The sequence below is a fragment of the Rissa tridactyla genome, chromosome 1, assembly GCF_028500815.1.
Source record: "Rissa tridactyla isolate bRisTri1 chromosome 1, bRisTri1.patW.cur.20221130, whole genome shotgun sequence".
NCBI lineage: Eukaryota > Metazoa > Chordata > Aves > Charadriiformes > Laridae > Rissa > Rissa tridactyla.
In genome coordinates, this window is record NC_071466.1 from 204,640,616 (window position 1) to 204,654,184 (window position 13,569).

The following is a 13,569-nucleotide window of genomic DNA, read 5'->3' on the forward strand; positions in this document are numbered from 1 at the left end:
TAAATGAAAAAGGTATGGATTGTTGTGTAAAATTTGCATGATTAGGAAACGGCATTAAATAGAGTATAACCTGAAGAAAGTCTGCTAAACTTGAGTTATATTTCTCAGACGTGATACCCACCTGGTAGGTTACTCTCACACCTACGCAAACAACAAATGAATAAGCACTATTTTTATCATGTAGTGAAAATGAAAACTTTCTTGTATGGCAAAAATACAGCCGTCTTCTCCCATGAATAATTTTAATGGTCAAACTCCTTACTTATGAGCATTCATTAACCTATATAAATAAACAGAACTGAAGTCATCAAAAGCACAGAGCAGGGGGACAATACTGCATGGTGAGTCTACAGAGAAGTACAGCTTGCTCTTTTTGTGTCATCTTCTCACCTTTTTACCATTTTGTTGCGTTTCATATACTTTTAACTGTTTCCTTTTCACCAATGCTCAGAAGCAGCTGTGGTGCCAGGTACTCACACAGCCACCGCAGACTCTCATTAATGAGCCCGTGGGACCCGATCTGCAATGAAGCCTCCAGACAGAACTATTACCTGATTAAGAAAATAGCTGCCCAGCTGTCTGATCATTGCCTAATCATTTCTTGTTCTTGAACGTTTTTCCGCATAAATGAACACTGTTGTGACTGTTAGACTTAATTTACTGTCTCTTCCCCTCTGCTGAGCTACCACCTAATGGTATCTACATGCATGGGGCAAAGCCCCAGCAGCAGAGAAGAGCTGACAGGGCAAGCAGAGGTTCCTTTTGGTACAGTGTTGGTTGCTCCCCAGGGGCATTCTCCTGAAAAGCCATGATGGAGCGATGAGTATCCCTTAAGGGGACACCTTGCTTATTACAGGCTATAGGATGTCCAGGCCTGTGACCAGAGGACATCACCACCACCAAGGAGAAGGAGACCCTGAGCTCCCACCCAATGGACAGCCCATACCATTTGGCCACATCTTTGGCCCCTTGGAAGACAGCAGCAGCCCAGGGACTCCTCCTTGAGGATGCTCCTCATCCATACCTGCTAACCCAGAAGCAGGGGCCAGCACAAGCCTGGAGGCATAACTCATGTAGGTGAGGGGGGGGAAAAAGGGATGGAGTGTGTTTAATATTCATGGTTACTTGTTATGAGGGCTTTGACTTCACATTGTAACAGTAGCTTGGAAGGATGAGGGTGGGATTACTTATACCCTTAGTCTCATCTTCTTGTCTACAAGGCAGGCATGCTAGAGATATGTGCATATTTCAGTATTTTGGCACCTTGATCGTTTCTAAGAGGCACATGGATACTCTGGATGTGAAGTAATGCTGGCGAGTATTTCTCCAGTATCTCCTAACACAAAAGGGACCAAAGGGATGTAATTTATGGGGTAAATGTCAAAGCCTTCATGCACGTGCAGTGAGTGCCAGAGGTACAGACAGGAGGTTGTTTGGAGCCAACTCAAGGACAAGTGTTAGACCTAATCTACCAGCCTCTTGTAATCAACACCCTGACTAACCACAGACCACTGCCCCAGACTGGTCACCTGAGCATGCAATGACTGCCAGGATTATGAAACCTGCCTCACAACCCTGGGCATATGAGCCCCAAATCTGTCTCCTAAACACTGTGGGCAGCATCCGTAGTGAAACAACTTCTAACTCCAAAAATGTATGAGAACTACCTACACACCCTAGCGCCAGTTGGGGAGTGCAGCCTTTTTGGAAGAAATCCCTCCTTGGTCTGCGGGGACCGTGGCCCAGGGCCCTGCACAGCTGCGGGGACAGCAAGCTGCAGCCCATCTTGTACAGAGATCAGAGACCACTGGAGGGAAATAAGTGCTTGTGCCTTGTTTCAGTTGGATATTTGCTCACTAGGATGCAGGCAGGCTTTCTTGGCGTCCAAAAGGCCAGATCTCTGGTCAGCAAAGCAGAGAGCTGGTGCTCTGCTGGTACTGGTACCTGCCGTATCCCCACCACTGATGTGGGTGGTGGCGTCCACCCATGCCTTCGCCATGCTCTCCTGGGACTCCTCCAGGGCTGCAACTGTGCCCAGGGGCAACACACGCAGATAGGGAAATGCTGGAGGGCTGCAGGGGGATTTAGACTTGCCCTGTTTTTGCTTAGCAGAAGCTTTTTGTGACGAGGAGGGAGAGGATGTCCTTTTTAAAAGACAAGTTGCCTTTTTTCTTTTCATTTGAAAGACAGTTTAAGAACTGGTGGACATTAGTCTTGACTGTGAAGGATAAAGTGGGGCGGGTTCCTTTTTGCTGAGTTCTGGTTTGCTTTGAAGCTGGTGGTGTGGTTCATTTCTGTGCCTAATCCAAGGAAAATGAGCAAATGATTTTGTCCGACATGCTGAGGACCAAATGTTCTGGCAGGAGCTTGTGCCAGCAGCGTGAGAGGTGATGAGCCTCTAGAAGCTGTATTTTACTCATAAGGTGCCAACACAGATGAGGTTCTTTCGTACAAGTAGTTGCAGATAGGGTTCGTGAGCTCTGTATGGTATAGACAAATCAGACACGGTGCTGATGCCAAAAGCACTCGTGGCATAGCTGTGAACGCTACTTTGATAAGTATTTCGATTTTCAAATGCAGATGAATATTATCCTTACAGAAAAGGGCCACAGGGACAGTCCTTGAAACTGATGCCCTCAGTTTAACTGCAGAACAGAAATACACATGCAATCACAAGCGACTTACAGTTTCCTTAATCTGCAACATCAGTAGGCTTTAACCAGGTCTGGAATCACATGTGAAGTTCAGTCTTCAAGTCCATTTATCTTTGGGCTGAGTGTGCTGACTATCTGCAACTCAGCAAGCCAGGGCCAGTGTGCTGGTGCTTTCAGATACATGGATAATGGTCCTTCTGGAGCAGGACTGAGACCAGCTATTTTTGCGCAACACAGGCTGCCAAACAGCTTTTGATTTCCAATGCAGTGATGAAGGGCTCCTAATATCTTTGCTATTATTAGAAGCAACCTACAAAATTACAAAGGTGGTGGATGAGCTGAATGCAAAATCTGCACTAAGGGACATTTGGTGAAAATAGTAGAGGATCAATGTGAAACAGATAAAAGAAAGTACTTCTTTAGCAGTCAGTAGTGAGCTTCAGGAACTCGCTGCCATGCGGTGCTGCAGAAGCTGACAGTATCATCAGGTTCAGAAGGGATTAGACAGATCCAGGGACAATAGGCCCATTAAAAAGACAGGGCAGGGACGTGCCCTCTGTGGTATCTGTCACATCAGATACACAGCTGTGGGTGCTGGGGGAGCATGAGGGGAAGGGGCTGCAGACATCGGCCAGGCTTGCACACACTCGCCGAACAGCATCTCTCCTCTTATAACTGCGTGACAAACTACTGCGCCGAGCCAGTTTCATGTTCTTCATCTAGAAATATGTTTTATACCCAACCCACCGCATGAATATTCAGTTATTACAGCATCCTAGATTCCTGTGAGTGGACTAATGAGCTCAAAGCAACACAATCAAACAAGAACTAGGGTTCTTCTTCATTCCTGGCTCTGAGCCCACTAATGCTGCGTTGTATTGAAGGTCCCATTACACAGCGCATCACCAATCTGCCAAGCCAATGCTCCCTCCTTACTGTGCTAACACACATACTGGGATGCCATATTGCAGCCATTCATATTACAATGCAAAACCTTCAAGGAATCAAATGAAGACATTTTCCATGGGGTACAGAAAAAGATGGAGATAGTGAAACTTAAATGCTAATGAAATAATGTACAAGTGGGTAACACAAAACCATCCCATCTACAGCTCTAAAAAACTGTTAAGGGTAAGTCATACATAGTTGAGCAATTATGGCAATTTTGATCTTTCTTCAATTTGGGGGGCTGAAAAGCAAAACTTCCTCTGCCCCTCGCGTTTCTTCTTTCCCAGCAACTTAGGAAGTAAGCCAGCATGCCAACTTTTAAGCATAAAATAAAATGAAACCCAGCATTGGTTTTAAGCAATTGCCCTCGAGGCCACCCAATAATAGTGTTTCTAAAGCAGTCCTACCTTTGTTTTCCAACTTGAGCTCCTCTGCTAGCAAGCTGTCTTGTCTGTTGCCAAGCACAAATGCCAGAAATGAGAGGATCAGGGCATCCAAGATTCCAATAATCGCCAGGATATATGCCCAGCGGACTGAACAAGCCCCCAGCGTGTACTTGTCTGTCTTTTCACCACACATCCGTTTTACCTCATCTGAGTCCCAGCCATCAGGAAAAATCATACAACCCAGGACGAGACAGGCAGCTTGGAGAAAAAAGAAAAGGAGAACAATGGGATAATGAGACCAAACTTTCGTTTTGATGAGAACCTACACAGTTATCATTAAAGCAACACACTTTTTCATCCTGAGCTTCAAAGCTAGGTTACTTAAAAACAAGTCACAGAATTTTATGCTGTGATTAAGTATTTAATATAAAAACTAAAGATACAACATCAATCGTGCAGTTTGTATTAAAAAAAAAAAAAGTTACATCCTAAATCCCTGGCCAGTTTTTGCACCAGTACAATCACATTTTCCTGATGAGACTGATTTCTTCATTGTAATATGAAAGGCTCACAGAAAACAAAAGGGAAAATTATTAATAACCTGGATATTCAAAGGAAATACCACATTACTGTCAAATGGTCAGGCAAACAAACCAGAGAAAAATAGAGGAAAAAGACTACCTATAATTTCTGGTAATCTAAGTGCTTGTAACACACATAGGTAGTAGCAAGGTTGTGGTTTTTTTTTGTCAGGTGGCAGTAGCCCTTTAACTGAAGTATGTTTTATGCATAAGGTCTGTAGTCCTCAAAAACACAAGTAATGCCATTGTTCTGCAAGGAAAAATAAGTTGTCAGTATTGCTGTCAACTTCTGATCTGGTTTACCGGAGGAATCACCACGTGACACCTCAAACACGAAAAAACACTGATCTTTTTAACACCAAGAAAAATGCAAAGCTTCTACCCACATGGAAAGCTAGTTGACATGGACTACCAGGTGCTCCAGGTAGGGGCAGCCGTACTGCGGGGCAGACAGATGCAAAGGGTGGGTGTTCACCCATCAGCCTGTGTCACTGCTAAGAGGCTGAACTGAATTTTTAAGTAGCAGAAATTTGCTTTGACCCTTGGTTCCCAGGGAAACTGCCCTGCTGTGGGACAGCGGGTAGTGTCTTGGGCCACAGTGGCTCTTGTGGAGCCAGCAAAATGGTGTGACAAGTTTGGTTTTTTCAAAAGCCATGTACTCCATCACCTGAAGCACAGTCAATCTTGCCCACTGGCTAGCAGCTGCTGTGATGTCCCCTGCCTGGATGGCGTCAGAGCGAGGGATGAGCACACATGGCTACCTGTGCCTGGCCACTCACATCTTGGGTAGGACATGCGTGCTCTTGGGCAAAGAGACCTCAAGGGTGGACCTGTGGAATAATTACTAAATTGGCCAAGAATAAAAAATACAGCATTGTTCACACATTAAGGAAAGCCATAAAATCAAGAGGCTTCTGAGGTAGAATACAGCTGCAACTGGCACGCGAAGAATGCAACATCTGCGATTCCCTGTACAAGGTTGTTTGCGAAACTACACGAGGGATGGAACGGAACGCGCTCGTTCCGTGGCCTTCCCTTGTGACGAATAGCAGATATGGGGACGAGATGGTACTACGGAACAGATAAGCAGCCTACACACTACCCGAGCCAACATTTCGTCAAATGTTGATGAAATGCTGTCCTTTGTGCGAACTTTGCTCACTACAATGTACCAAAACACACCTCCATCCTGGAGACTATCCACCCCCGAGGTGCAAACACTCCTCCTTGAGTACATTAATCATAATAAAAGTACGTATGACTAAAGTCACTCAAACTCCACTTTGAAGATATAAAATAGTATAAAAATAGCCCAAGAGAGAGGGGATGCCAGGGAAGACACCATTGCGAAGAATCCAACGCTGGTTTCTGGGATCAGTTGATGGGCTGAGCCTTTCTTCCCCCCCATAGGGACGCCTTTGGGTAAGACTTTGATTACACCGAGCACTTTCTCAGGGACTTAGAAATTTCTCTAGAGACTCTCTACCCTACATTTATAGCCAGGCTGTATTGTTTATAATTTTGTCGTGCGTTTTGTATACTTAACAATATCTTTATTTGCACGTGCTTTGCAGACAGTGTATTTATCACCGGCAATCCTAAGAACCTGTATATCTGTTGTTTAAATAAACCGCACTGTTTAAGTAGCTAGTCGTTTCAGTTTCTCACTGAACGCGACCAAAGACTCGAGAGTGGCTGTGCTAGTTCATGAGCATGACTAGACTGAAGGTGCAGTCCACTATTAGTGTATCCAAATCGTGATAGTTTAATACATATTAAACGCGATTGGGCTGATAGTGCTGAATTGGGCATCACTCAGAATTTAAACCTAGCCGCACCTAGCCTCCCACCTCGGTGAGGGATGTTAGAATGCAAGGGGGTTTATCTTCTGCCAAAACCGCTTGGCCCCTTTTCATGCAACAGGCCCCCACTGGGTTCTGGAGCACAGTCACAGCCCTTGTTCCAGTGTCTTACCAGCCTGACTATGAAGTATGTTTGGGTTTGGCGACAGCCTTGGACTGGCACAGGAATTACTACCACAGACACGTGTCCCGTGGTCACTGGGGAGCAGCCTCCTTGGAGGTTTTTGCTCCTCTTCTTACTGGACCGTGCACCTTGTGGTGGTGGGTACCGTGACAGGGATGCAGCAGGGGGGCTTCTGCCCTGAGAGGATACGCTGTCCCCAAGGTGGTGATACATCAATGCAGAAACACACACAAAAAAGCAAACCTATATGCTGAATCATCATTAATGTGGTCTCTCCTCACTGAGTCACTAGCTGCGAAAAACCACGGGCTGGGAAAACATGCCAATATGTCAGTCTCATAGGAGTGGACCGAATGTACTTATAAACATAACACCTGCGTGGGACGAGGCCTCCCACTGCCTGCGGGGACTGTCACCGGGCACAGCTGAAGGAGCGCAGGGAAGGCATGGCTGATACCCTGAGGTGGCTTTTGAGAACGGTTTTCTGTGGGAAACTCCAGGTTGGCCGTGCTGTGAGCAGGGCAATGGACCAGGTGCTCTTCAGAGATCCCATCCACCCTTGGGTCTGTGGCAGGGAGGCAGTACGTTCGTAACAGGGGCCAGAGCAGTTGGGTACTCATGGCACTCGTGGCACATTTCCTATGAGGGCAATGGGAACAGTGCACAGATACGCTCAACTGCAGCCCTTGGTCACGCTGACGGACTCATTGGCTTCACTGAAGCAAACACAAGTGCAGCACTAGCTAGGGCAATGGCATAGGGGCATCGTCAGTCAGATAGGATAGGAGGATAGGATATAAAAATCCTATGTAAAAATATAAAATATAAAAAAGTAAAATAAGAAAAATAAAACCCTAAAGGTTATGTTGAATGGGTTCATTCCTCAGTTTTTATTGCATTTAGGAGAATCAGAAAATCCATATACTTTCCATAATTGTCTATACTGTCTTTTCTAACTTGGAAACGAGTGTATTTCCAGTTTTAGTCCTTCTTCCTTAGTATGGCTGATGAGATACAACAGATCCTAAACCATATTTCAAAAGTCTTAATATTATATTGGTGCACTGAGCTCTAAATTGCAGGTATATGTGCTAATTTAAAAGAATATGTCGTGTGGCTTTTGGGCTTTTAAACGGTTGCTAAACCAGTCCTCTGTCTGGAAAACAGCTTATACAGAGAGTAGGTTGTGCAACCAACAGCTGCCGCCGCTTTTGGAATTGCAGTTCTTGTCTTTTCTGGACAAACATAAACACTGTCATTTTACATAGGTCTAATGCCCACAAAACACAAACATACCTGCAGTGAATCAATATGATGAAATACTGGAAGAGAGACATGAAAACAGAGCTCAGGAATGGTATTTTCCTTTTGACAGCTACGCAATTGCTGTAGACAAAGTCTTGAAAGCATGTCTGCAGAAAGCATCTCACGTAGAATAAAACCTGTGCCTAAGGCATTCCACAAATTCTTCCTGAGCAGTTAATTTGTGTGAAAATATAACAGCTTATAATACTTTCAAGGACAATTAGGCTTAGAAATAAGGACAACTAGATAAGGACTGATTTACTCAGAACATGCAGGTTGGACAAATTGTAAGTTGCCTATTGCCTGCCTTAACTCATTTACAAGATTTCATAAGATCTTCCAGAGATTTTAGAGACAAACTGTACAATAGTATGCTTTCTTTAGCTGGTTACACACGCTTCCAGAAAGATTATTTCTCACAGTCAACACATAAGCATCGCCCTCACGCTTGCAAGGCACTCCATTGAAATGATGCTGCAAATCTGCGTACTTCTGGTGTTCACGAAAATGCCCACATTTACCCAGGTAACCGTTGACGAAAGTTTGATTTACTACATAACAGCAACTACCAAAGGCAGTTTACCTTTATTAATCGTCCTCAAGATGAGAGGAAGCTTAATGCTCAGTTAACGATCAATAGACGTGGGATTTTTCTGCTAATTGTGCAAGAGTAATTAGCAAACACTGACATCTCTGTGGTTTTTTATTACTTACCACATCAGACATATGTTCTTAGTACTTCCTAAAAATAATTTAACTTTGTTCTTTTCCACCTAGGTAATTAAAAATATGGGCCCTTATCTCAGGAACTCAGTGCACAGCTTCCCAGCTGTGTTCCTCAGATTTCCAATGAACTCATTTTTCCTGAGTTCGGTTCCTGCACGCCTTGATATACTTGCTTAACTTTCTGGAGTCATTCTGTTGATTGCAGTTGGACTTCTCTTGGTAATAAGACACACAAGCAAACAGTGGCTGAACTAGATCCCTTTGCGTAAAGGTGGATATCAAAAAGGGGATATTGTTATTATTTCCTTTGCTTACACAGTTTAGATGCTTTCTACTAGATGACTGCTTGGCCATCATCTTCAGATGCAGGAATCATACCTTACCTGCAGAAGTTAGCATAAGCAAGATTAGTCAACCTTGAGCCTTCACTTGCTGAGGGAATATTTTGCACTGAATGCCTTTAAGAATACAGACTTGCTCAATAATACGAAACAGGTAATGATTCATTTATCAACGACAAGACTGAAAAGACAGGTAGAAAATCCACCTACAGATCTACTTGGTATTGCTAGAAATTTTTACATTTTAATCCTTGTGAAGAGGATTAGAGGATTTTTTTCTCTAGAAGGAAATTGAGTTTTAGACAAATTTGAAAAATGGAAACTATTTTACGCAATTTCAGTGAAACTGCTAGAAGATGATTTTATAACACAGACATGGGTCCCATATCTTTGTCTGACCTTCCACTGTCTCTAACGGCAATGTGACTGAAATGGAAATGTCACAAAGGCTACTACAGTTTTACTACTATCCAGTTCTAATAAATTCAGAAACTTTTGGATTTGGAAAGCTCGCCTATTGAACGAAAAGACTGAAATCATCAGTTCCCACAGACCTTTTGATTCAAGTAAGGAAAAAGTTAAATCTACGTTGGTTGAAGGCAGTTTTGTGTGTGTGAGCTGAATACATCAGATTGGCACCATCTCCCTGAGCCTGCAGACAGCCCAGCCTACGACCTCCATAGCTAATCAAGAGCTTTCATGGGAAGCTGCAGGGGGAAATTGATAAATGACTGATTAGTGCCACTGACACCATTCAGAACTATTTGGGCAACTGTAAAACTTACAAGAATCATACCCACATCGTTTTCCCTTCGGTTGCTTGAGAAAGCTCCTGGCAGGAATAGCGCCTTTGTAATGATGGCCCTGGGCTTCCTCCGGTCCTTCTAATTTTCTTACATGACGTGGAGTAACAAATTGTTTCTCCTCCATATTGGAGTCTGGTGAAGCTTTTCAAGCTTTTAAAAGATAATTAATAAATAGTAGTTAAACATGCCTGATATACATTTACTTCTCTTAAGAGCACTTTTTTCTCATATGAACAGCTAACAGAAACTGTCACATGGTTTTGCTTTAGGGCTTTGAGTGACAAAACAAATTATTCATACTGAGAGAGGGAGTCCAGGATTTTACCTCCTGGGACAAAAGGATGCAGATACGGCACTTTCAGAGACTGGAAACAGACACTGAATCGTTGCTGGCACTGACAGACTTGTGACTCTGACCAAGCTAATATTATCACAGCCTGTGCTCTGTGCATGAGCTCAAATGGTAATTAACAAGCAAGTGGTTCATGGTCCTATGGTTGTGCCAAATATGGTGACAGATTAATATTATATCATTGCATGGAATTAGGTTCTATTTATAAAAAGGCTGACTGTTATACAGGAAACCAGTGCCAAGAAATTCCTGCTGGCAGGACTCCTCTCTCATCTTCATTCTTTTCCTGACAACATATCCAATTTGCTTGCATGTAGAGTATGACGATGGCAAGTTTCCTGAGTCAAAAAAATGGAATGGGAATTACACTGACCAGCTATTTTCTTTCCATACCCTCACATGCAAGAGCCTCCAAGGCTCCAAAAACTGAGAGGTTCTTTGTTTTCAGATTTTTTTTTCTAAATGGTATTTACAAAAACAGCGACCCACTAAACTCCAATAAATTGAATAGAGCTTTTGCCAAACATGTTGGTGGATCGAACTTCTAGGACAGCGCGAAATGAAAGCTGAGGGCTCTGGCAGGGGACATTCATTAGGACTACAGTCTTTCAGGAGCCTGTACCTGGGAAAGAAAGAAAGAAAGGGTGAGGGGAGGTGGCTGAAGACACAGAGTCAAATACAGTCCTGAGTGAACACAGAGGCTGCACATCCATGCAGCTGAGATTGGAGTGATATGGACTGTACTAATGAGTTGGATAATGATTCAGAAACAGTTCGGGTGCATGTAAACCAGATTGCTTTTGGAGGAGTTTTGAAGTTCCTTTTCAAAAGTTCTTCAATGCTGGATGGGGACCTTAAAATTCTGACTCAATATGTGGGCTTCATCACCACAAAACTCTCGAATCATGCAGAGCTTCCTTAACACCTGAAATGGCTCTCGTGCAATACAAAGAGGCAAACGCCATATAAGACTTCTTATTTCCTGCTTTGTTTGAAGACCATCAGATCCAGCCTTCAGCTTTGGAGAGGTTCTTTAGAGAGGTGCCAATTGGCTCCCCAAGGAGATGACACAGCCTGTTAATTTGTGCCATAAGCAGACTGAAATTTCCTCTGGCAGCAGGATATCTTGGTGGTGCTCATACAGGGTTGCTAACCACATGATTGACATTGGGTATGAGACAGCCAGTGACAAAAGTGGCACAAAATTCAAGATTCAAGGGCAGTGTTCTTGGAGAGCTGGAATGATAAAATAATATCTGGACTTCTGTGCCCTGGACTCCCATGTGAGGCAAGGGAGGTGCCCTGTGGAATTACTCCAGGACACTGATGTGCCACTTTCATCTAAGTGACATGGACCTTCCCTGAGAGGCTCAAAGATGCTCCCCCACCCACCCCCACCCCAAGTAAAGGAGCAAAGGTTTGTGGGTTAATCTTCCTTCAGAAGGCTTCAAACAACATGTACAATGTGGGAATTTAGTCCAGGAGGCAAGACTAGTTCTCATTTGAAGTAAAACCCTAGAACCAGATATGATGAGGATGCGAGAGGGTTCATCAGTAATTGCTTTAATCTGCCCATTCTCTTGTTTCACAGCATCTTACTTGGTAATGTAGACAAACCCGAACCCCTCCACAGGATTAAGAACATTTATAGCATTTATAGTGCTAAGAGGGAGAAAAAGGAGGAGAACATCCCACTGCATTCCTGTCATAAAATAAAAGACCCAGCAAAATTAGGGCCATTATTGACTTGACTTATTAGGGCACTGACTTTTTGGTGCCAAGTCCGATAAGAACATATATATATACAAATATCAAGAGATGTGTATTTCCCATGCTGATTTTAAGCAAAGGAACAAAGAAGACCAAATATTCGGTGACTGGACAACAAAGAGAAAGAAATAATACTGGGGAAAGTGGTAGTGAGGTAGGTGCTACAGTCAGGGAGAGAAGACTCACCGTAACTTGGCTGAGTTGACAGATAACTGAGATATTTTGATTCCTGCTAGTTAGGCTTAGACAGTAAAATGGAAGAATTTGATCAGCTGTTGCAGGATGTGAAGTTGGATAACAGAGGTATGGTTGACCAACAGCCATTCCCAAAGACCAGCACTAAAGAGCATGAGCTGTTCAGAAAGATGGAAACAACTGGGAAAGTGAAGTAATGTTATATGTGAGGAACGTGTTAAGCTGTAAATATGTAGGAAAGAACAACAAAGATAGTGCAATCTACTTCAGTTAAGATCACTTGGGTGAAGAACTGTAAGATAAATTTTACTGCACTAACGAAGCCTGTTTTAGACCTCAAGCGTTGGATTTATGTATGGGTACAGATTCCTTTGATATGATAGAGACAGAAATTCTGTGAGGGGTTGTATCATCATGGGAGGATTTAACTTCCAAGTTTTGATCATTAGCCATGATAATTAAACTTTGAGACTAATGCACTTCTATGAATAATTTAGTTAGTACAACAACTATCTTTGCTTAAGCATATAGATAATGTAAGAGTATCATAGATTTTTATGATATGTGGCAGGTGACTCACAAGGTGTATCCCAATGACTCCTTGCAAAAGATCACAACTTCTGGTGTTCCAACCACGGTTATATCCCATAGGTATTTATAGTGTTTTGTCCAGATAAAAAATGGAAAGTGGGGACTATAATGGATGCAGGTCTAATGACCATGTGGGCAAAAAATCCCTAGAAATGTCATGACAATGAATTGCTAACAGCTATAGCCCAGGCAGATGACTAACTGATGAAAAATGGGTAAACTGAAATAATATAAAAAAAGAGATAAAAATACTTCTTTACAACGAAGCAGGTACAAGAGGTGGTATAGCTAGAAGGCCAGAGGAAGGTAAGTGTCAAAAGTTGCACTTACACTGTTTCACCTCCTGCGGTGTCCACCGGCCCTGGAATCTAATAATTTTTTTCTTCTGATTTTTCCATTTAAAGTGCCTAAAATAGCATGAAAACTGTGTCAGAGCCCAACAGAGTTTTTCTACCATGTCTTTGTATCACAGAAGGTGTGTTACGAACTCTGTGTGTCAGCTGAAGGTTCGTGCCCAGAGACCCACAGGAAGGACAAAGGTGCTCGCAAATGCATGTGCTCAGAGGGCCACAACCTGGGAGTCGACTGCCATCAAACCAGGTTGTCTGACAGTGTGGGGATATCCAAAAGACACTTTTCTCACATGCTAGAGTCTCCTGAAAAAGAACTGTATAAGCAATGAAGGAACTACTTGTTTATATTGCAACTTTTTTTTTTTTTTTTTTTTTTGTCAGATCACAGCCATCTAATATAATTTTGGCTTGGCTTGGCTTTGCTTGGTAACAAAACTTACTATTGAAAGTGTTCATTTTGAATGCTGTCACAGTGGAGCGTTACAGCTTTCTAATGTAATGTTAACTTCTTTTTGTAGAGCCTGGTCTTTAGCCAAACCATATCAAACCATCGCATACTGAAACGTACCAGATTT

At 43.1% G+C, this 13,569-nt stretch overlaps 1 protein-coding gene across 1 annotated transcript in view; it reads right to left on the reverse strand.

Annotated features, from left to right (window-relative positions):
• Positions 1-2,412: 2,412 nt before the first annotated feature.
• LHFPL3 (LHFPL tetraspan subfamily member 3) overlaps positions 2,413-13,569 on the reverse strand; it is a 182,479-nt gene continuing 171,322 nt past the window's right edge. The window contains exons 2-3 of the mRNA XM_054203149.1: positions 4,010-4,246; positions 2,413-2,645 (exon numbers count right to left, since the gene is read on the reverse strand). Of these exons, the coding sequence (XP_054059124.1) occupies positions 2,413-2,645; positions 4,010-4,246 (470 nt within the window). The remainder of the gene's footprint in view (positions 2,646-4,009; positions 4,247-13,569) is intronic.